This window comes from Pogoniulus pusillus, chromosome 16, assembly GCF_015220805.1.
Source record: "Pogoniulus pusillus isolate bPogPus1 chromosome 16, bPogPus1.pri, whole genome shotgun sequence".
NCBI lineage: Eukaryota > Metazoa > Chordata > Aves > Piciformes > Lybiidae > Pogoniulus > Pogoniulus pusillus.
Genome location: NC_087279.1, coordinates 24,399,221 through 24,421,403, shown reverse-complemented (window position 1 = coordinate 24,421,403; position 22,183 = coordinate 24,399,221). Strand labels below are relative to the sequence as shown.

General features: G+C 48.2%; 1 protein-coding gene across 19 annotated transcripts in view; it reads left to right on the top strand.

Moving 5' to 3' along the window:
• MAGI1 (membrane associated guanylate kinase, WW and PDZ domain containing 1) overlaps nt 1-22,183 on the top strand; it is a 474,320-nt gene that overhangs the window by 228,519 nt on the left and 223,618 nt on the right. For all 19 annotated transcript variants that reach the window (XM_064157031.1, XM_064157024.1, XM_064157030.1 and 16 more), the window contains exon 2: nt 20,684-20,800. In XM_064157031.1, coding sequence (XP_064013101.1) covers nt 20,684-20,800 — 117 coding nt within the window. The remainder of the gene's footprint in view (nt 1-20,683; nt 20,801-22,183) is intronic.

Genomic DNA, 22,183 nt, shown 5'->3' with positions numbered 1-22,183 from the left:
CCTTGTAGTAACCTTTGAGTATCTGAAAGAAGCTACAGGAAGGCTGGGGAGGGACTATTGGCAAGGTCTTGTAATGACAGGACAAAGGGCAATGGGTTTGAACTGGCAGAGGGGAGATTTAAACTGGATGTTAGGAAAGGGTTGTTTGCAGTAAGGGTGGTGAGACACTGGCACAGGTTGTCCAGGGAGGTTGTGGCTGCTCCCTCCCTGGAGGTGTTCAAGGCCAGGTTGGATGAGGCTTTGGGCAGCCTGTTCTTGTGGAAGGTGTCCCTGCTTATGGCAGGGAGTTGGAACTAGATGAACTTTGAGGTGCCTGCCAACCTAAAGCATTCTATGATTGATTCTGTGATTGTTAGTAGTTCACGATGGTCATGGTAGTTATAGTAGTTAGCTGTTGTTAATGGTTTAAAATAGTTGTGTGAGGCAGACGTCGTTAATGGTTTAAGATGTCTCTGATGGTGCCCAATTATTGTTCATCTCTTATAGAATCATAGAATCAGCCAGGTTGGAAGAGACCTCCAAGCTCATCCAGTCCAACCTAGCACCCAGCCCTAGCCAGTCATCTAGACCATGGCACTAAGTGCCTCATCCAGGCTTTCCTTGAGCACCTCCAGGGATGGTGACTCCACCACCTCCCCAGGCAGCCCATTCCAATGCCAATCACTCTCTCTGTCAAGATCTTGTTGAATGCTTTCCACTCTCTCATTCATATCACCACCATGGGGAAAAATGACAGACAGTGTTTGCCTGTGGAGGAGAGTGGAATGCAGGACTCTGAGGCCAGACAGGTGACAAGGACCAGTTGGGGTGTGGCCCAGCCAGACCACTCTAGGCAGGGGCAAACCCCCCGGAGTGTTGGCACATGCACAGTGGAGCCCAGCAACAGCCATGTCCCTGCCTGCTTTACCAGACTGTACTATAGAGTGCAAGGCCTTACAGAGAGACAGAGAAAAGGAGCTAAACGGAATGGAGAGGGACAGGACAGAGGCACAGGACAGAGGGACAGGAGAGCCGAGGCCAAGACAAGAGGATGGAGAGATGTGCTATAGTGCCTGATTAACTGTCATAGAGCAGCTTGTCATAGAATCACCCAGGTTGGAAGAGACTTCCAAGCTCATCCAGTCCAACCTAGCACCCAGCCCTATCCAATCAACTAGCCCATGGCATTAGGTACCTCATGCAGGTTTACACCCCCATGCTACTTAATTCTTTAATCATGCCAAACAAAACTACAACAAATAACTCACAAGAAGCCTGCCAACATCACAGAGCAAATAGAGACAGTTGGAGTGGAATACTGGAAAAGGGAAAGTACAGCAAATAAACTGAAAGACTGAACACAGAAGGGATGAGCATGGCTGAGGGGCTGTGCTGCCCTTCCCCTCACAAGACAATCCTTATCTTCACAATAAGTACACACATTTAACACATGGCTGGCATCATCATTATTATTACTAATAGTACTATTATTAGTTTTATTATATTACCTCTGGAAATATTTACATCCCTGATTCCATTGGGTGCTACCCAGGAATTGCTAAGTCAAGCTCATTTATCACTGCTGACACACTTCAGTCTGATGTGAATGTATTCACATTATTAGCATTATTCACAGCTCACATTATCAGCATATTACAGTATTCAATTAGCTGTTTCCAGACTCCTTCACTAACGCCAAACCTAAAGGGTCACTGCTTCTGCCACTCTGAGCGCTGTCTCAGAGTGAAAAATCATGCCAGCATATATCACTTCACCCTGCTTCTCTTTCCTTCTCAACAGCAGCATTAACTGCAGCAAAGTATTGGCACAGGTAGCCTTAGCAGAACAGCAAAGGAGCGCAGCAGAACTTACACCGAAGGCACCGACAGTTACCAATACAGGGGGCACTAATCAACATATATCCCAAACCAAACGGGGTCTCCAACCCTTCTTACTTGGGCATTAACCCAACCCTGTGCAGCTTTTGCTGTGACTGACAGGCAGGCATCCAACCCAACAAGCAATGCCTTATACTCACAAGCCAGTGGTGTTTGCTCCAAGGCTCTTCAGTCTGGGGAATGAGGTCCTTGCTGGGAATTCTCAGTGCTGCCTGCCACCTGAACCGTTCAGGTTGAAGAGTGCTGTACCATCTGGGCTGCCAAACTTGTTACAGAATATGGCAAAGAAACCAAGACCAGTGCTGGTGTTAGAAAGCAGGCATGCACTCTCATTTGGGCCAGACACATGGAGGGGTCAGCCCACCCAAGTGTGTATTGCACAAGCAATGTAGAGAAGATGTATGTGGAGATTCTATGCATACTCACTGGTTTTCCAAGAACTAATTAACATATTCCTTCATTTTCCTGGAACTCACTCATATTTGCAACCAACAGTTGCACATGTTCCTCAGGTTGTTTGGCATGATTCTGATACATCATCAGCCCCAGCACCAGCCTTGACCAATTTGCTTTGTCTTATCTTCCTGCCCATACATTCTTGGTAGCCAGGCTCCCTTTTGTACCACCAACCCTTCCACCCCACATCCCCCTTATCTTCTCTTCATACTTGATTGCACAAGTTCCTTTTATCTTGTCAAGCTCAGCAGTCCTTATCTATGCAGCCTAGCAGGTATCTCTAGAAGCATCCTTAACTACATATTTCTTTAAGGATTCTATGTGTTTTTCTACATGGTATCACCCTGGCAAATCTTGTTGCTGGGGAATTGCTAGGGCAGATTGGAAAATTAACCTGTAGCCCTCTGCAAATGAATATATTGGAAAGGAAAAATTAAGAGGAAAAAGAATTCCTTTGGGGAGACACTCTTGCACCTGAATGTGCATCATCCACTTGTACTGCAGAGTGGACTGGTAGTTAGCATGACACACTAAGAGCTTTTTGCTGGTTTCTTCCAAGGAAAGGAACATTTTCTATCTGATGGAGATACTTGCAAGGACAAAAAGTGGTTACTGTCTGCATGCACCATTGCTAATTACAGTACCCTAATTGATGTAGATGGTGGTTAATCCTTTACATTGCACACGAAAGAGGAGACTCCACTGAGGATTTGAGAAGGTGTTGGTCCATGTAGAACGTCAGAAAGTTTGAAGTTTGGTTTCATTTAAACAAAACTGAAAATCTGCATTGGTGACAAGTAATAGGACAAGAGGAAACAGCCTTAAGTTGTGCCAGGAGAGGTTTATCTTGGAGAGTGGTGTTGTGGAGGGGAAGTTAGCTGCTGCGAGATGATATTTTCCAACATCAATAGAACAAGGGGACACAGTCTCAAGCTGTGCCAGGGAAGGTCTAGGCTGGATGTTAGGAGAAAGTTCTTCACAGAGAGAGTGATTGGCATTGGAATGGGCTGCCCAGGGAGGTGGTGGAGGTCTTCAAGAAAAGCCTGGATGAGGCACTTAGTGCCATGGTCTAGTTGACTGGATAGGGCTGGGTGCTAGGTTGGACTGGATGAGCTTGGAGGTCTCTTCCAACCTGGCTGATTCAATGATTCTATGGCTCTGTGATCAATGTTGTTTATTACTGCTGCTATTCAGAACTCTGCCACCCCCAACCACTAATTTTAATAATATTCCAGTTCTTACGTGGTTATGGAAACATTCTCTGGATAATATCTACAGCTAATATAACCAGCAAAATACATAAACATTAATTGAACTGGCAGAGACTATTCCTGCAGTCAAATGCTGCTTGTGGCCAGTATGTCATTTGCCCAGTAGCTGGGCCCAAGCTCTTTCTGCTCCATGGCAGAAGGCAGCAGAGAATTACAAAGGGGCACTGAGCATTTACTCACAGATGATTATTACTACCCTAGTGAGGGCTGGCCACAGCCCAGACAGTGCCCAAATGCTTTCAGGGGACTCTGTCTTGTTGGACATTGAGGCTTGAATCTTCCTGGCTCCTGGGGACAGGACACAGATGATCTCTGCCCTTGTCTCCTGGCTTCTTCTGGATGATCTGTGTATGTGTCCAGGGATTCCAGGCAGGACCTGCAGGTGCAGAGGCAGATGTGGTGCAGTCTCAGCACAGTGTCACACTGGCCACACAGGCTGATTGTGTGCAGACATCCAGGGTCTGCTGCTGGTAACTGGCAGCAGTGGAGTTCAGCAGGCAGCACTAAGGCAGTGTGCAATGGCAGCAGGGCTGGGCACAGCAGAGAGAGCAGGCACAGAGCAGGGGAGCAGAGCAGGGAAGCAAAGCAGGTTGTTCACCTGCACATCTCCTTTTATCAATGTGACCTGAGATTAACTGCCCTTTGGACACAGCACAGCCAAGCAGGATGGCAGTTAGCCAAACCTTACCATATTGGGCTAAGCCACAGGCTCACTTGTCCCTAATTTGGGAACAGCTCAGGCCTTGCACTAGGCAGGCACAAGCTAAGTGTGTGCAGCTTACACCACAGGACCCTGGCAGGCCAGACTCAGTGGCTCCAGGTCCTTATGTGTCCGTTTCCTGCGCTTGCCCATCTGGTGGAGCAGAAGAACATGCCTAGGCAAGGCAGGACATGGATAAGCCTATTTTGGGCCTATCAGGCCTACCACAACAATTGGGAAGGATTTTTTTCCCCAAAAGGGCTGTCAAGCCCTGGAAAGAGTCCCCATCCCTGAAGGGTTAGAAAAGCTGTGTGTATGTGTGGTGCTGAGGGGCATGGTTTAGTGGTGACCAGGGTTAGTGGTTGGTCTTGATGATCTTAAAGGTCTTTTCCAACCAGGATGAACCTATGAATAATCTGTTAAAAAGCAGCAGCAACATTCTACTGTTCTGACAATGTCTGCATTTAGTGTGTGTTTATGGCCTGACCCTCTCAGGCTCTCAGCATTAGATGTTTTGTGTCCAGTACCTCTGGAAATCAGGCTGTTAATATTGACACATGCCTGGGGGGCAATGAAGGCAGAGTGAAAAGCTATAAAGCTGTGATCAGTATTCAGAGGTGACCTGGCTGAGCAGTGGGAGTTTGTCCCTCCAGCAATGAGGGAAGAACAAGAATGAAACTTAGCTTGACTGCTGAAGGAGTTTGAGGTCACATTTAAGAAAAGCACCAAATTCTTCAATTACACAGGAGAGCAAGCAAAAAAAAGTCAAAGAATAAGAATAGCTACTCATATATGCCAGTATTGGGTAGGTTCTGCCACTTTGCCCCCATTTTTCTGCAGCAATCATATGCTGTAGGGAACTGGGGTTGTGTTTTGCAAATATTTCTCTGGTGCTGTTGTAGAAAAGGAGTTTGTTGGCATATTGTTATGTGGGGCTGGTTCTGCTAAAGCATTGTGATGCCGTCTGTTTCTCAAGCTGATTTGGCTTTTACAGCTCAAATATGATACCCTACTTTTAGAACATATGGCAGCTCCTTCCAGGAGAGACAGAGATACGCAGCTGATTCCCTTTGAATGCAAGGCTGCAAGCCCTTTGCATCTGGGCTTGCTTGCTCTTACTGTTCTGTCTAGCCTCCCTTCACCCTGTGCCCTGCCTCTACTGCCTACCGTAAGCCCTCCCTGCTTGCCAGAACAGAAAAGGCTTGCAGGCAGGTTTGAGTTGGAGCAGGGAATCAAACCACACTCCTTTTCCCAGGTTGTTCCATGGCTCCTCACCGCAAGAAAGACAAGGCTGGAGCACCTCTGGGGAGAGGCAGTGAAGCTGGCGAGGGCTCTGGAGCACAAAGCGGCTGGGGGAGCTGGGGTTGTTTAGCCTGCTGAGGGGCAGGCAGAGGGAGACCTCCTAGCTCTCTACAACTGCCTGGGGGGAGGCTAGGGCCAGGTGGGGGCCAGTCACTTTTCTTCCAGGTGACAGGTGATAGGACAGGATGAGGCAGCCTCAGGTTAAGCCAGGAGAGGTTTAGACTGGATATTGGGGAAAACTTCTTTCCTGAAGGGGTTCTCAAGCCTTGGAACAAGCTGCTCAGGAAACTGGTTGAGTTATTTCAAAGCTGTGTGGATGTGGTGCTGAGGGACATGGTGTAGTGGTGGATTTGGCAGTGCTGGGTTAGCAGTTGATCTTCAGTGCATTCAGTTTTGGCCTCCTCAGTTTAAGAGGGACAGAGATCTGCTGGAGAGGGTTTAGCGGAGGGCTAGGAGGATGATGAGTGGACTGCCTGATGAGGAGAGGCTGAGGGACCTGGGGCTGCTTAGTCTGGAGAACAGAAGATTGAGGGGGGATTGAATCAATGTTTATGAACATCTGAAGGCTGACAGGAGTGGGGGGACAGGCTCTGCTCACTGCTCCCTGGGATAGGACAAGGAGCAATGGGTGTAAGCTGCAGCACAGGAGATTCCAGCTCAACACAAGGGGGAACTTCTTTACTGTAAGGGTCCCAGAGCCCTGCCACAGGCTGCCCAGAGAGGCTGTGGAGTGTCCTTCTCTGGAGCCTTTCAGTGTCTGTCTGGATGTGTTCCTGCGTGACCTGAGCTAGATTGGATGGTCCTGCTCTGTCAGGGAGGGTTGGACTTGATCTCTTTGGGTCCCCTCCAACCCCTGACGTCCTGTGAGCCTGTGAACTCGGTTTTACAGAGCAGGTGCCAGTGGCTACCGTGCAGCCCCTGCTGTCCTGATAAAGCGTGAGCGGGTGACTGGGTTGCTCACGTCGCCCACTCTGTGTTCATTGATGGGAAGGCTTAGTGAAGATGAGGCATGAGCCAGGCAGCCTGGTTCTTTCAGAGCCGTTCACGGAAAGAGGCTGCATCCCATGCTACTCTCTTACAATGCTCTCATTCTGCATTCACTTCCGATGCGGAGGAGGTTTAGGAGGTTTTTTCTTTCTGCTTTTGTTCTTTTCTAAAGCCTACGTGGCAACAGCAACGATTCTTGCCAAGTAATGACCACTTTATACTCCTTACTGCTCTTCCTTGCTGGAGCACATGGTGTGAAAAGCCCCAGCACAGCAGTGTCTTTGTGTGCAAGACAAAATGCTTTGCTTGGAGGAATGTCTTTGCTTCCCGCGGTTCACCTCTGGCTCTGCCTTTCTGTGAAGTTTTACAGAGCTGAGGCATTGCTCTGAGCACTTGGTTTGAGGTCACCACCAAGAGGAAGCCTTTATGGACATGACTTTAATGTTGCAGTTTGTTTGTCAGCCAGTTAACTTAAGCCTCTAGTTCAACACTAATCTGGCCAGAGAACTGTCTGAAGTACTTGGTGTGATGCTAATCCAGATTTCATTGACAACAAGCCTAGAGGGTGTTACTTTGTTCTTTCTGCCCCTCTCCCAGAGCTTTCCTGCAGAGCCTCACAGTGCATGTGGCTGTTAATCAGTATCATGGTTTAACTTGGGGAGTTTTCATTTCAGTAGGAGAATATCACACATTTGGGATCCCAGCAGGTCCCTTCTCTCACCTTGGCTCACCTTGCTCTCTATTGTTAGTCCTGGGGACTGCCTGAGCTTCTGGGCTCCCTGCTTCTCCTGTGTCTGTGGATCCTTCCATGTGAAAAAGGGAAACAAAAAGCTGGGGCAAGAGCAGTGAGCTCGCAGCAGTTCTTGCAAATAGCATGAGGAAGAAAATAGGACTCCTGTGAGTCAACAGCAGAGCAGTAGTTAACCTCCAGCTTTTAGTTAGTTGGGTTAATGATTAACTGTGCTGTGAGCAGAAAGCAGTGTCTGGCTCTACATCTGCCAGCACCCATATGGATGCAGTCAAGCCACAAAGCTCTGTCCCTAATCAGTTCAAATGTGTCTTGGAGGTGTCTATGGCCAGCACTCATTAATACTGCTGACCTTTCTTCTTCCTCTTGTGCTCTCTGTAGGTTCTTATTGCTTAGGGTGCCTGTTTCCATTGACCCATACTTCTACTTCACATCTATCTGATTGTCTCTCCTTTTGGGCTTTCCTGGGGCAGGTACTTTTGCCACTCTCTTTGTCACCCTTTATTCAGTGTTACGGTGCTGTAGTCTCTGTGTGGACACAAAAGATACTTCTACATGCTTTAAGAAGAGCATTGCCTGCAGCAAAGCTGTGACAAAGATCAAGAGAATCAGGTATTCTCTTCGTGTGGACACAAGTTTAGCAACCCCCAGCAACTCCTGGCACCCACCAACACTGACCTGCTCAGATACAGGAGGAATCCAGGACTGTAGATGTAGTTAGAATCATAGAATGGTTTAGGTTGGAATGGATCTCAAAGCTTATCCAATTCCAACCCCCTGCCATAGGCAAGGACACCTCCCACTAGAACAGGTTGCTCAAGGCTTCATCCAACCTGGCCTTGAACAGGGAGAATCCACAACCTTCCTGGGCAACCTGTGCCAGTGTCTCACCACCCTCACTGCAAAGAACCCTTTCCTAACATCTAGTTTGAATCTTCTCTCTGCCACTTTAAACCCATTCCTCCTCATCCTGTCATCACCAGACCTTGTCAATAGTCCCTCACCAGCCCTCCTGTATCCCCCTTCAGACACTGGAAGGCCACTACAAGGTATCCCTGAAGAGAGAGCTCCCCAGAGAGGCTGCAGAGCCCAAACTCTCTCACCCTGTCCTCATAGCAGAGCTGCTGCAGCCCTCTGAGCATCTTCATGGCCCTCCTCTAGACTGGCTCCAACAGTTCCATGTCCTTCTTACGTTGGGGGCTCCAGAACTGCACTGCAGGTGGGGTCTGAGGAGAGCAGAGTAAAGGAGCAGAATCCCCTCCCTTGCCCTGCTGGCCATGCTGCTCTTGCTGCAGCCCAGGGTTCTCAATGTTCTTAAAAACAGCAAACTCAAACCTTTGAGGAAGAAAACAATCGAACAGTTTCTTCTTAAGATAGAAAGACCTGATTCCTGCCATAGCTCACGCAGCAGCTCACAGGTGACTGAACCATGCCTATCCAGGCTTTCCATTGACCCCCAAACAGCCAGCCTGACCTGGCCAGTGTTTGAAAGCTGCAGGTTGTATTTGCTTGCCATGAGTCCCTTACTTCCTCCATTGTTTTTCTTGTTCTGTGAGAACAACGTCAGTGTTACCCAGCCCCCAAGGGCATCCTGCTGTCAAACCTTATCTAGGATGTGACAGTAATCTACAGCTTTCCTGCGGGCACTATCCATGACAGACCATGTTACCCCTGCTGGGATGAGGTTGTGGCTGTGTGGCCACCTCCTCTCCCAGGTCAGGGTTGTCCTGGGCTGCAAAGATGTCAGAGGATGAAAGAAGGTTTCTCCTCCAGGAGCTTTGAGAAATTCAAGGCTGCAAGCAGAGGTACCAGAGCTTGAAAAGGCCAAAGGGGGATAAAGTCTGGGCATTCTGCTGCGTTTGCTCTATTACTGAGCTGAATTCAGCTAGAGGCAACAGAAGTGTATTTGTCACAAGCACTGAAAATTTTCAGGCCTGGTGTATAACTGATAATATTTTTTCTTTTCAACCTCCAAGCTTGAGCTCTGTGGGGTTTTTTGGCACTTCTCAGCTGAAAGAGTGTTTGTTTAAATGTACATTAGAAATATGAACCACTGCAAAGGCACAGAAATGAAGGTGGAGCACCCTGCCGAATACAGCAGATTAGGTGCTCACTGGGGATTTATGATCTGCTAAGTGTGCTTCTGTAGCAGCCAATGCTGAATTACCACTTCAGTGCTGATTCCTTCACCCATGCAGATTGAGACTGATACCAAAAGGTACTGTGCCAAGAAAGCTCTTGCTTGCCCCTGATTCTGAGCACGACCTGAAAGTTTCGAGTGAATACATCTCCTCCAGATTCACAACTTACACCTAAAATAATATTGTAAGAAGTTTTGCTAGTAATAAAGTGGGCAGTGTTGTTCCTTCTCCAGACACGAATTGCTGGCTGCACTGAAGTGCTCTCTGCTGATTCAGCAGCCAGGCTGCTGCTGAAGCCTTAAGCGTGCTCCATCAAAGCTGAGGTTTACTGCTGTGTAGGTAGTTCATCCTGGGACTTTGTGCAATTCTTTATAGCCAAACTCTTCGGTTTATCATAATTTCCTTCCACTGGAAGGACTTGGCAATGGATGTGGCTTTGTTGTTCTGAGCAAGTCTTAAAGCAGAAAAAATTGGAAAGTGTTTTATGTTTTACTTCAGGAAGGTAGGAAAAGGATGGGCAGTCATTTTGCTTTGGCTGTGGTAAGGGTTTGAGGGGAACGTCTAGGTTCTGATCCGAGCACTTCATCTATCTGGAGTTTGGCTGTAGCAGGCTGGTATGAGTTAAAGAAGCATACTGCTTGGGACTGAGGGTAGCACTGCCAACAAAGACACAGTTTGTATCCTCAGACCAGTAGTTTTTTGTCAACAGTGACTGTCAAATGGCTATGGAAGCAATCGCTGACAATAGCAGATGTGGCTGTTGAAGCATCTACAGGGAACATCCAAGCATCTGGACTTTATGGGACTAGTTTGTACCCAGCAATAAAAGTTCATTGGTGTTTTTTGTTTGCTTGGTTTTAATAGAGGACAAAAGAGAAGAAAATAGACTTGGAATCAAATGAGTGTCTGCTGAGCCACGTTAGCTGTTAAGCTGAGCTCCCATGCCAACACTTAAATGCCTTTTAGCACACTAAGCCGTGGGGGGGGTCACGTTTACTTGTGTGAGGGAAACAATCACAGCAGTTGCTTTACCAAGATGCTGTGGGTTGACAAGGTGCCTTCGTTTCATGGGTGGCTGGAAGATAGAACATGTTTAGAGTGTAGCAAATGTAAGAAGCCAAATGAACACCTCAAGCTTTTACACTGGCTGGCTTTGCTTTGTGATCTTATTTGAACTCCGACCAGCTGTGATGGATGTTTCCTCTCTTGCTGTATGTTCTTGTGTCTTTGACCTCACAAGAGACATGAAATAACAAATGTGGGTGCTGGACTTTGCTTATTTACTCAGCAGTTAAAATAAGAAAGCAAACAAAACCATAATGTGTTTCACCTCTTCTCCCCAGCACCCCCTTGACAAATGGTTGTTGGAAGAGTGTTAAAGTGTGACCTTAAAGCCACAGGCGTAATGAAACTGTGATCTGGCAGATGTGACAGACTCATCTTACATAAATCACTCTCTTTTGTCACTGCTGGCATATGGCCAATGAATCTTCTCATTATTGAATGGCTTTTATAGCCCCATTATTTATAATCACTTTTGGATGGCAGCTGGAAGACAAGAATGGGACAGAACGAAACGATATAGCACAAACTATTATCACTTGTGTGACAACTGCTGGGAGTAGGAATCTTGGAGGGTATTCAAACGAGGAGAGAAAGCCTCTCAGCCTTCCTTTTGTCTTCTAAGATGGACCTTGGCAGCAAAACTCTCACATTCATTGATCCAGAAATAGAATATGAATCTCTCTGGACACTAACCAAATATAGGGCCACCTTTCTGCAGGGACTTGAGCAAAATCCACTGCAGGCATTAGTAAGACAAAGTGAGGATGTCTGGGCCTGCTGTGTGGAGAAGTTTTAGAAAGTGGAAAAGTGGCTTCTGCTTCCTTGTCTGCACCTCACTTCAGTAAGACTTCAACAGCAGATGGAGAAGTTACCTTTACAGGATCACAGCTCACAGAATGTTAGAGGTTGGAAGGACTCGAGGAGATCGTTGAGTCCAACCCCCCTGCCAGAGCAGGACAATCCTGTCTTAACACAGATCACAGAGGAACACATCCAGACAGGCCTGGAAAGGCTCCAGAGAAGGAGACTCCACAACCTCTCTGGGCAGCCTGTGCCAGTGCTCTGGGACCCTTACAGTAAAGAAGTTCCCCCTTGTGCTGAGGCAGAACCTCTTTTGCTGCAACTTACACCCATTGCTCCTTGTCCTATCCCAGGGAGCAGTGAGCAGAGCCTGAAATCATTTTATTAAGACTTTAGCATGTCTTAAAAATAAACAAACCACCTCAAGAGCTATTTTTGTATGTTTGTTTGTTTGTTTTAAGAGAGGTCATGGCTTAACCAGCCTAAGTTCATACAGTATAATTAAGGCAATCTATTTGGCTCTAGTTATGGATGGGTTTGTGTTGAGTCCTGTCCTCTGGGTAGAGCAGCAGCCTTGGGGAAAGGGTCATAAGTGAAATCACCCAGTCTGTAAGGCAGGCAACTGAGAGGGAAAGCACACCTGCCACTTTGGACAACGGGACCTGCAGCTTCTCTGCTCAAGCCTCTAAATTAGGGTGCTTGGGAGATTTATCATAGAATCATAGAATGATTTGAGTTGGAAGGGACCTTAGAGATCATCCTGTTCCAACCCACTCACCATGGGTAGGGACACCTTCCACTAGACCAGATTGCTCAAGGCCTCATCCAGCCTGGCCTTGAACACCTCCAGGGAGGAGATGGTCAAAACCTCCCTGGGCAACCTGTGCCAGTGTTTCACTATCCTTACTGTAAAGAACTTCTCTCTAATACCTAGTCAAAATCTGCCCTCCTTGTGTGTCAGTCCATTCCCCCTCACTCTGTTACAAGAAACCCAGGTAAAAAGTCCCTTCCCAACTTACTTTTAGGCCCCCTTCAGGTAGTGGAAGGCCACTATGAGACCTTCTTTTCTCTAGGCTGAATGGCCCCAACTCTTGTAACCTGTACCCATATGGGAGATGCTGCAGCCCTGTGATCATTTTCGTGTTGCTCCTCTGGACTCACTCTATCAATTGTATGTCCTTATGCTAGAGGCATCAGAAATGGGTGCAGTACTCCATGTGAGGTCTCACTAGAGGGGTAGAATCAGCTGCCTCATCCTGTTGGTCACACTCCAATTGTATATATGTGTATATAACTCTACTAACTATTTTTGTCAGATTGGGTTATTTGGTCGCTGCTGGGCTTGGTTTTTTGGTTGTGGTTGGGTTTGTCTGTCGGTGTGCTTGGGTTTGGTTTGGTTGGAGGTTTTTGGGTTGGTTGGTTGGCTTGATTTTTTTTCCCCTTATATTTTTATATTTTGCAGAGCAGAAATAACCCCCCTCCTGAGCATGATAAGTTATTACTGTTTGTTAAATACCTTCAGCTGGAGGTCTGCAGACAGGACGTTCTAATCAGGGCTTTGTGCTGCAAATCCAACATGTGCAGTCTTTGTGTCTTTGAGAAATTGAAGCCTTCCCTCTCGATGTAGACATCAGGGCGTATAGAGAGAGAGTCTTAATCCAGATGACTCTATTGCACTTTTATCCCCTTAGCAAGGCCTTTAACCTTTCCTTGCCTCGTGGCCCTGTTGTTCTGAAATGGTCTTTGTCTGCCTGCGGAGCATCCTCTGCCGCAGATGCCTTTGAGCAGAGATCCCCACAAGAGAAGGAGGATTCTGCTGCGACTCAGGAATGGAAAATGGATTTTTCCGGTTCAGATGCTACCAGTCACTGTGAATGTAACAACTGGTAGCTTTCCCAAAGCAGGATAAAGCCCAAATATACACTAGTGTAAACCTGCTTATAGGAGTGTAATATAGGTCAGAGACCACTGTGTCCCGGGCTTGACCCTGACCCATCTTTGCACAAGCATCTGTAGGCTCTGCCAGAGTATAGCTATTTATCAGGATTATCTGTGACCATCTCAAAACATAAATGGGATAAAACAGCTGCAGCAATGAATACAAACATAAACTATAAAATCATGCTTTCCAAATGCATAAAACATGAATTCCAAGTGTTTCCTCAGAGTATCCATATTGCAGGGCTCTGGCAGAGACTACCTACCAGCTGGCAGGAAGGTGCTGGCAGCCCAGCAATGCTCTCACTCAGGTTTTCCTTTATTAAAGAAAAAGAGAAATGAAAAATCAGATTTTCACCTGAGCATGTATGCAGTTTACTTTCCGTAGTGGAAGCCTGTGTGTCAGTAAGGCAAGAGGCTTTCAGCCTCCCAGGTCAACAGTGCTGCTCCTGGAGAGGGAGATGTTCTTATGCAGAAAGGATAGCCTTGGATGGTCTTGTATTACAGGATCACACAGGCTCACAGGATGGCAGGGGTTGGAAGGCAACGAAATAGATCATCAAGTCCAACTCCCCTGCCAGAGCAGGCCCACACAATCTAGCTCAGGTCACAGAAGAACACATCTAGACAGGGCTTGAAAGGCTCCAGAGAAGGAGACTCCACAACCTCTCTGGGCAGCCTGTGCCAGGCTCTGGGACCCTTACAGTAAAGAAGTTTCCCCTTGTGTTGAGATGGAACCTCCTGTGCTGCAGCTTCCACCCATTGCTCCTTGTCCTATCATAAGGAGCAAGTGAGAAGAGCATTCATCTTTTCATCCCTGCAGAAAGGGGGAACTGCAGCAATAAACAGCAGTGTGTAACTCAAGGTATAGTTTCTGCTGTAACTATAACATTGGGTCACTGTTGCAGGATGAATGTGTGACAGAGCACTGTGGGTTTGAAAGAAGTGTATTTAGAAAGAGTCAATATTTGCCACTAATCCTGAAAACCTGGAGGTTACATATTTATCTACACACAATTGACAAGCACAGTTCATTGTTTCTCAGAAAGTTTTATGCCTGTAATTTATTTAGTCAGTTTTTTTCCTGTGGGATTTGTTTTGGTGCCCATTTGGGGTTTGGTTTTGCTATGAAAATGTTGTTGTGGTGTTGAGTGCAGCCTCGGCAAGTTTGCTGATGACACCAAGCTGTGTGGTGCAGCTGAGAGGCTGGAGGGAAGGGATCGTTCAGAGGGACCTGAACAGGCTGCACAGGTGGGCACAAGCCAACTTCAAGAGGTTCAACGAGACCAAGCACAAGGTCCTGCATCTGGCTCAAGGGAATCCCAAGCACCAATATAGGCTGGGCAGTGAGTGGCTGGAGAGCAGCCCTGGAAAGAGGGACTTGGGGGTGCTGGTGGATGAGAAGCTCAGCATGAGCCAGCAGTGTGCACTTGCAGCCCAGAGAGCAATCACAGCCTGGGCTGCAGCATGAGCAGTGTGATCCTGCCCCTCTACTCTGCTCTGCTGAGACCCCACCTGGAGCCCCTGTTACAACAGGGATCTGGATGTGCTGGAAGGTGTCCAGAGAAGGACCATGAGGATGATCAGAGGGCTGGAGCAGCTCTGCTGTGAGGAAAGACTGAGGGAGTTGGGGCTGTTCAGTCTGGAGAGGAGAAGGCTCCTGTAAGAGGGAAGAGTTGGTCTGTGTTTGATCAGAAGTTACCAGGGCCCTAGAGCTAAGACCTGGGGAAACAGGGCTTGCGAGTGCACACATGAGCAGTAGGGAAAGATGGGATGGAACAGCCTCCAAAATAAAGGAGGAGCTCCGTTCTCTTTTGTGTGGCCCTCTGGGATGTCCTGGCCATAGGTCACAGGATTCTGGACCCATCTATCCCGAGGCCTAGGGAGCTGTGCTGGAGCAGCACCAGTCTGGCACCATGACAGCGCGGTTCCCGCTGGGGACGCCTACCTTAAGGTAAGTGCCTGCCAGCCCTGTGATCTGTCCATACATCTCAGGGGTTGTGCTGCTCAGTTGGGTAGGGTGAGCGTAGCCTGCTCTTTGATCCGTAGAGTTACTCAGCATTCTCTGTCCTGTGCCTTTCTCTCTGGTATTGGAGCACTGTAGTTTGCAGTACACCTTTCTCTGTATGGTTTTAGTATTTGAGCTATTATAAAGTGTTGGAACTACCCAGAGGAGGGTACCCATGTGTGCATGTGTTCCCTGGGCCCCAAAGAACCCACTGGAACAGCTCCAAGGTCGCCTTCTTGTGGCCCTTCAGTATCTCAAGGGGCCTACAAGAAAGCTGGGGAGGGACTTTTTAGGCTGTCAGGTAGTGATAGGACTGGGGGGAATGGAACAAGGCTGGAAATGGGTAGATTCAGACTGGATGTTAGGAAGAAGTTCTTCAGCATGAGGATGTTGAGACCCTGGAACAGGTTGCCCAGGAAGGTGGTGGAATCCTCATCCCTGGAGGTGTTTAAGGCCACTCCAGGTGGGGTCTCATCAGAGCAGAGCAGAGGAGGAGAATCACCTCCCTCAACCTGCTGGCCACACTTCTCCTGATGCAGCCCAGGCTCAGGTTGGCTCTCTGGGCTGCAAGTGCACACTGCTGGCTTATGCTGAGCTTCTGGTCCAGCAGCATCTCCAACTCCCTCTCCTCAGGGCTTCTCTCCAGCCACATGCTGCCCAGGCTGGATTGCCTTGACCCAACTACAGGACCTTGCAGATGGTCTTGTTGAACCTCCTGAGGTTGGCTTGTGCCCTCCTCTCCTGCCTGTCCAGGTCCCTCTGGAACCTGTATTCCTGTATTACCTTTAACTTGTATATTACTGTATATAGCTGTAAGTATCTGTATGTATTGTATGTATATATTCTTGTAAAGTGTGCCATGCTATCAATACAGCTTCATCTGTCAGGCCACACCTTGAGTGCTGTGTCCAGTTCTGGGCTGCTCAATTCAAGAGAGATGTTGAGGTGCTGGAAGGTGTCCAGAGAAGGGCAGCAAGGCTGGGGAGGGGCCTGGAGCACAGCCCTGTGAGGAGAGGCTGAGGGAGCTGGGGGGGTGCAGCCTGCAGAAGAGGAGGCTCAGGGCAGAGCTCATTGCTGTCTGCAGCTACCTGCAGGGAGGCTGTAGCCAGGTGGGGTTGGGCTCTTCTGCCAGGCAATCAGCACCAGAAGAAGGGGACACAGTCTCAAGCTGTGCCAGGGGAGGTCCAGGCTGGATGTTAGGAGGAAGTTGTTGCCAGATTGGCATTGGAATGGGCTGCCCAGGGAGGTGGTGGAGTGTCTGTGCCTGGAGGTGTTGAAGCCAAGCCTGGCTGGGGCACTTAGTGCCATGGTCTGGTTGACTGGATAGGGCTGGGTGCTAGGTTGGGCTGGCTGAGCTTGGAGCTCTCTTCCAAGCTGGTTGATTCTACGATTCTGTGATTCCAGCTGAGTCAGTGTGGTGAGTTCCTAGCCATGTGTTGGAGGGAAACTCCCAAATCTGCACAGAGGGCTGCACAAATTCTTTTTCTGTCAAAGGTTTTCTCTAGTGTAGCAACAAAACAAAAGTGACCTAGCAAGCATTTTGGGAGGTTTATAGTTTGTTTGGTTTTTTCCTCCCCCTCTCCTCATTTAGAATACTTTTTAACAGCAGTAAGCATCACTGTGAGCTCCCTGAGAGGACAACCACATGAGTGTAAGTATTGCTGTAGCCCCTCTTTTGCAGCTGCCATCCTGGCAATGCATCAGTCACTCAGCTGGGAAATTCCAGCTACTGCAAACACCGAAGGCCCAAAGTTTCCAGCGGGGCTGTAATAGACTGGGATGCTAGATGGAATGGGCACAGAGGGAAGCTAAAAGCAAATATCATCAGTAAATTGCATATTTTCTGTGGTCAAACAAGCCCTGGCTCAGCAGAACTTTTTCACCCCTAGACATTATTGTGGCATAAATCAGTGAATCATGACTCAGAGTGCTTCAGGAGAGAGCCTTTGTTATCTGATACATGCACCTCACAGCATTAGTTTCTTCACTGCAATAATCTCTTGCATTGTGTCCAAGCTGCTTGTCCTATCTGTTCGTTTTGCTATACAAACCCACCTTGTCCTACTATCTCTTGTGCAAAGAGCAGTATGCACTGTTTGGTAAGAAGATAAAAAAGTGCTTTATTATTTCAGCAGATGCTCTTTTTATATGTGTGTTTCTCCATCTCCCTCTGAAGTAAAATGATGTGTGAAATCAAAGGTCTGGAGTTTGGGAGGTTAGCTCTGACGCTGGAAAACTGTAGCCCACAGGTCTGCCAAAGCCCTCCAAGTTCCTCCTATGTGAGGAAGCATTTTTGTAGTGTAATAACTATAGACAATTTTGTTAGAAAATGGGCTGATAATCTGCTTGTGGAGGGAGGAGTGTTGCTGGGCTAACCCAGGAAAGTCTGCTGAGCCAGTTGTGTCTGCCTTAATTTCACAGAGTCACAGAGTGTCAGGGGCTGGAAGGGACCTCCAACCTCCCTGCAGAGCAGCATCACCTAGAGCAGATCACACAAGAACATGTCCAGGCAGGTTTTGAGTATCTCCAGAGAAGGAGAGTCCAAACCCCCCCTGGGCAGCCTGTTCCAGTCTTCTGTCACCCTCACAGGGAAAAAAATTCCTCCTCATGTTTCAATGAAACTTCCTATGGCTCAGCTTTCACCCATTGCCCCTTGCCGCTTGCCATCACCCTGCAGAGCCTGGCTCCAGCCTCCTGGCACTCACCTTTACATATTGATAACCATTTATGAGATTGCCTCTCACTCTCCTTTTCAGCTTTGTTATTTGAGCCATTTCCACAATGAGCATCTTGTTCTCAGGATGTTCCTTGTTTTAGTAGCTGAGCTTGCTGCCCAAAGCCTTTCTGTCTTCACTATGACATGTAGCAGGGAAAAAAGTCAACAAAACACCACCCAAAATCTGTCCAGAGAAACTAACTACAAACAGCCTCTTTGGTTTGTCAGATTTTGTTGTGTCATTTTAAACTGGGTTTTTGTGTTTAGTTTAGTGCTAAGCTAACATTTCTGTTAAAGCCTTGCAGGACTGCATTGGCAGGTAGGCTCTTCCTGCCCAGGCTCATTTAATGATCTGCACTCTTCTTTTCATTTGTCTACTACCACTGCTGCCTCCCAGCCCCACTGGCCAACTGCACTCCATTGCAGTGTTATTATTCTTCATTTGTTCTGCAGTGGTTCCTAGAGGCTCCAGTCATGAAACTACACTGTGGTGCTGTGTTCAGTGTCAAGGAGTACTGAGATGATCTCTGCATTACATATTCAGAGCCCAAAATGCCATAATGAAAACTGTAAAAGACTACAGACACAGCTGGAGTGGTTCAGCCCAAGGTCCATGGAGCCCAGCATCCTGCCTCCAGCTGTGGCTGTAAGTCAGGTGCCTAGCAAAGGAAAGCAAATCATAGAATCATAGAATCATAGAATCAACCAGGTTGGAAGAGACCTCCAAGATCATCCAATCCAACCTAGCACCCAGCCCTATCCAGTCAGCTAGACCATGGCACTAAGTGCCTCATCCAGGCTTTGCTTGAAGACCTCCAGGGACGGTGTCTCCACCACCTCCCTGGGCAGCCCATTCCAATGCCAATCACTCTCTCTGCCAACAACTTCCTCCTCACATCCAGCCTATACCTACCCCCGCACAACTTGACACTGTGTCCCCTTGTTCTATTGCTGGTTGCCTGGGAAAAGAGGCCACCCCCCACCTGGCTACAATGTCCCTTCAGGTAGTTGTAGACAGTAATAAGATCACCCCTGAGCCTCCTCTTCTTCAGGCTAAAAGCAGCAAGGTGTTTGATATTCCTCTCCTCCCTTCCCCGTCTCTCTCAGCCATCAGTAATTAATTTCCATCTCAAGGGATTTCCCACACCCTCTTTTACAACCCCACTTGGTCTGCTTCCAAGTGTTTTTCCAGTCTTCCCTTGAAGCTCCTCAGTAAGCTTCTTTCACCCACAGTGCTGTCCAGCAAGGAGATCTGCCACAGCCTCTGTGAACTGCTGCCACTGTTGTGGCTCCTCTTAGCTTTCAGTGGTGTATTCCCGCGTTGGGAGAGGCAGGGAGCTGCCAGTCTCCAGCTGCCCTCTGGGCATGGTGGAGACTGAAGTCAGCAGCAAGCAGCCTGTTCTCTTGGTCCTTGTATGGTATCTGCTCCAGATTTGGATCATCTTGGTTGTGTTTCTCTGAACTTTTTTCCTTCTCCTTCTCCTTCTCCCTTACCCTTCCTTTCCTTTCTCCCTTCCCTTCCCTTCCCTTCCCTTCCCTTCCCTTCCCTTCCCTTCCCTTCCCTTCCCTTCCCTTCCCTTCCCTTCCCTTCCCTTCCCTTCCCTTCCCTTCCCTTCCCTTCCCTTCCCTTCCCTTCCCTTCCCTTCCCTTCCCTTCCCTTCCCTTCCCTTCCCTTCCCTTCCCTTCCCTTCCCTTCCCTTCCCTTCCCTTCCCTTCCCTTCCCTTCCCTTCCCTTCCCTTCCCTTCCCTTCCCTTCCCTTCCCTTCCCTTCCCTTCCCTCCTCCACCCCCTCCCTCTCCCTCTCCTTTTCCCTTCCCCTTCCCCTACAGAAGAGTTTCTATCCCTATTGTCTGTATATTCTTGTGGGATTGTTTTTGCTCTGCAGCCAGACTAACTTCAATGTTATTCCAGACTTGGAAATATTTCCTTTCTGGGAAAAGCCTTCATTAAGTTGCTGCAGTTCTGTGTTCTACACAAGAAAGCATTCGGTGCTCAGCAGCTTAGCAGCCTTCATTAACTAAGTTTCAGTCTCTTTGTTTGGGATGTGCCGGTTTATGTTTTGCTTGTTTGTTTTGCCTTCAGCTCCTTTCTCTTCATTTTCATACACTTCTGAAAGCGTTCAAACCTGAGTGGGGAAATAAACAGACTGAAGTGAAAAGCTGTGGATGTTACTGTGTTGTTTCGAAGGACTCCAGGTGCCCTCAACTCCTCCAACCAATTCCTTTCTAACTCCTGCTGTGTGCTGGGGTAGATACCAGTGCAGTGCACTGAATTTGTGCCATATTCGGCTGTGTTGGTACCTCCAAGGGGGCAGCCTTTGCCTTCTGCCTGCCTTCTGGAGCGAGTCGCAGAACTCCTGGTTTACCTGAGTCGTTTTCCTTCTTCCTCACATCGCCGTCTTTCTCCGTTTGCTCAGTGAGGGATACAAGGGAATGATGATCAGTTTAACAGCAGAGGAGGAAAGATGCATTATGAGGCAAGAGGGACCTCTTGTTTGCAGTGAGCTGTTTTTGGTAAGGAGCCGTTGGTAGAGGAAGATGAGCCTCGGCTCGTACAGTCAGCGTGCCATCATCTCGGGGGCTCTGAATGGGAAGTCTAAGGTGTGCCTGAACCGGCTACCTGAACCGTGTGCCTGTGGCAATCAACACATGCTTGGGCTTGCTCTCTTTGCAGGAAGCAGACTGAACAAGGACCTGCGGCACTATCTCAACCAGCGCTTCCAGAAGGGCTCGCCGGATCACGACCTGCAGCAGACCATCCGAGATAACCTCTATCGCCATGCTGTGCCTTGTAAGTAACGAACCGGCCGCCGGCTGCGCTGCCGAGGAGACTGCCCTCGCTCTCCTCAGGCAGCCTTCACTCGCTGCTGTGCAGCGCTCCACGGCAGGCTTGAAAAGCAACAAGACCCCCAATGGTCAGAAAAGCAACCCAAACCACAATGAACGAAACAGCTGGCAAAAAAGAGGTGTACAGAACTAAGCTGATGCCAGCGAGGGGAGAAGAACACAGCAAGAGGTGTACAGAACTAAGCTGATGCCAGCTAGGGGAGAAGAACACAGCAAGCCAGAATGAAAGATGTGTGAGCTAAAGTGGAGCTGACTCCATTCTTTGCCAACCTGGACGTGTCTGTGATTTTTAGGGTATAGGTCTGGGGAGAATGGATCCAGGCTGGAGGAAGGCAGATTTAGATTAGACATTAGGAGGAAGTTCTTCACCACAAGGGTAGTGGGAGCCTGGAGGAGGTTGCCCAGGGAGGTGGAGGAAGCCTCATCCCTGGAGGTTTTCAGGGCCAGGCTGGATGTGGCTCTGTGTGGCCTGATCTGGTGTGGGTTGTCCCTGCCCATGGCATGGGGTTGGAGCTGGATAATCCTTGAGGTCTCTTCCAACCCTGACAATTCTATGATTCTGTGTGATTTTTGGCTTGGGCAGGCTTCCATGTGTGATAGGGCTCAGCTAGGGTTGAACAGACAGTTAATCCTTGAACTCTGTTTTTTTGATGACCTTCTGGAAGTTTATGGTTTGGGCAAGCCTGTGATGCTCACTGTGAAGAAAAACTCCTTAAAAAGCAGCCCTGGAGTTGATCAAGAAAAGCCTGGATGAGGCATTTAGTGCCATGGTCTAGATGACTGGATAGGGCTGGGTGCTAGGTTGGACTGGATGAGCTTGGAGGTCTCTTCCAACCTGGTTGACTCTATGATTCTATGACTAAGTGCCTTAGAAATAGTCTTCATTAACATCATTAAGGTGAAAGTTCTTTTATTTGTTTGAACTTTAGGAATAGAACACCTGCTTTTATTTCCTTAGCAGGTGTTTATGCCTGATACTTAGTGAACATTTTGCAGCTGGGTGCCATTGTAGCAGGCAACTGCCACTTTTGGCAGGTCATCCTCAAATGAAGTAGAATCATAGAATCAGTCAGGTTGGAAGAGACCTCCAAGCTCATCCAGTCCAACCTAGCATCCAGTCCTATCCAATCAGCCAGACCATGGCACTCCTTCTCTGGAGCCTTTCAAGGCCTGCCTGGATGTGTTCCTGTGTGACCTGAGCTAGTTTGGATGGTCCTGCTCTGTTCTGGCAGGGAGGTTGGACTCAGTGATCTCTTTGGGTCTCTTCTAACCCCTGACATCCTGTGATCTCAGAACACCTTGAGCTCCTTATTAGCTACAGTAAAAA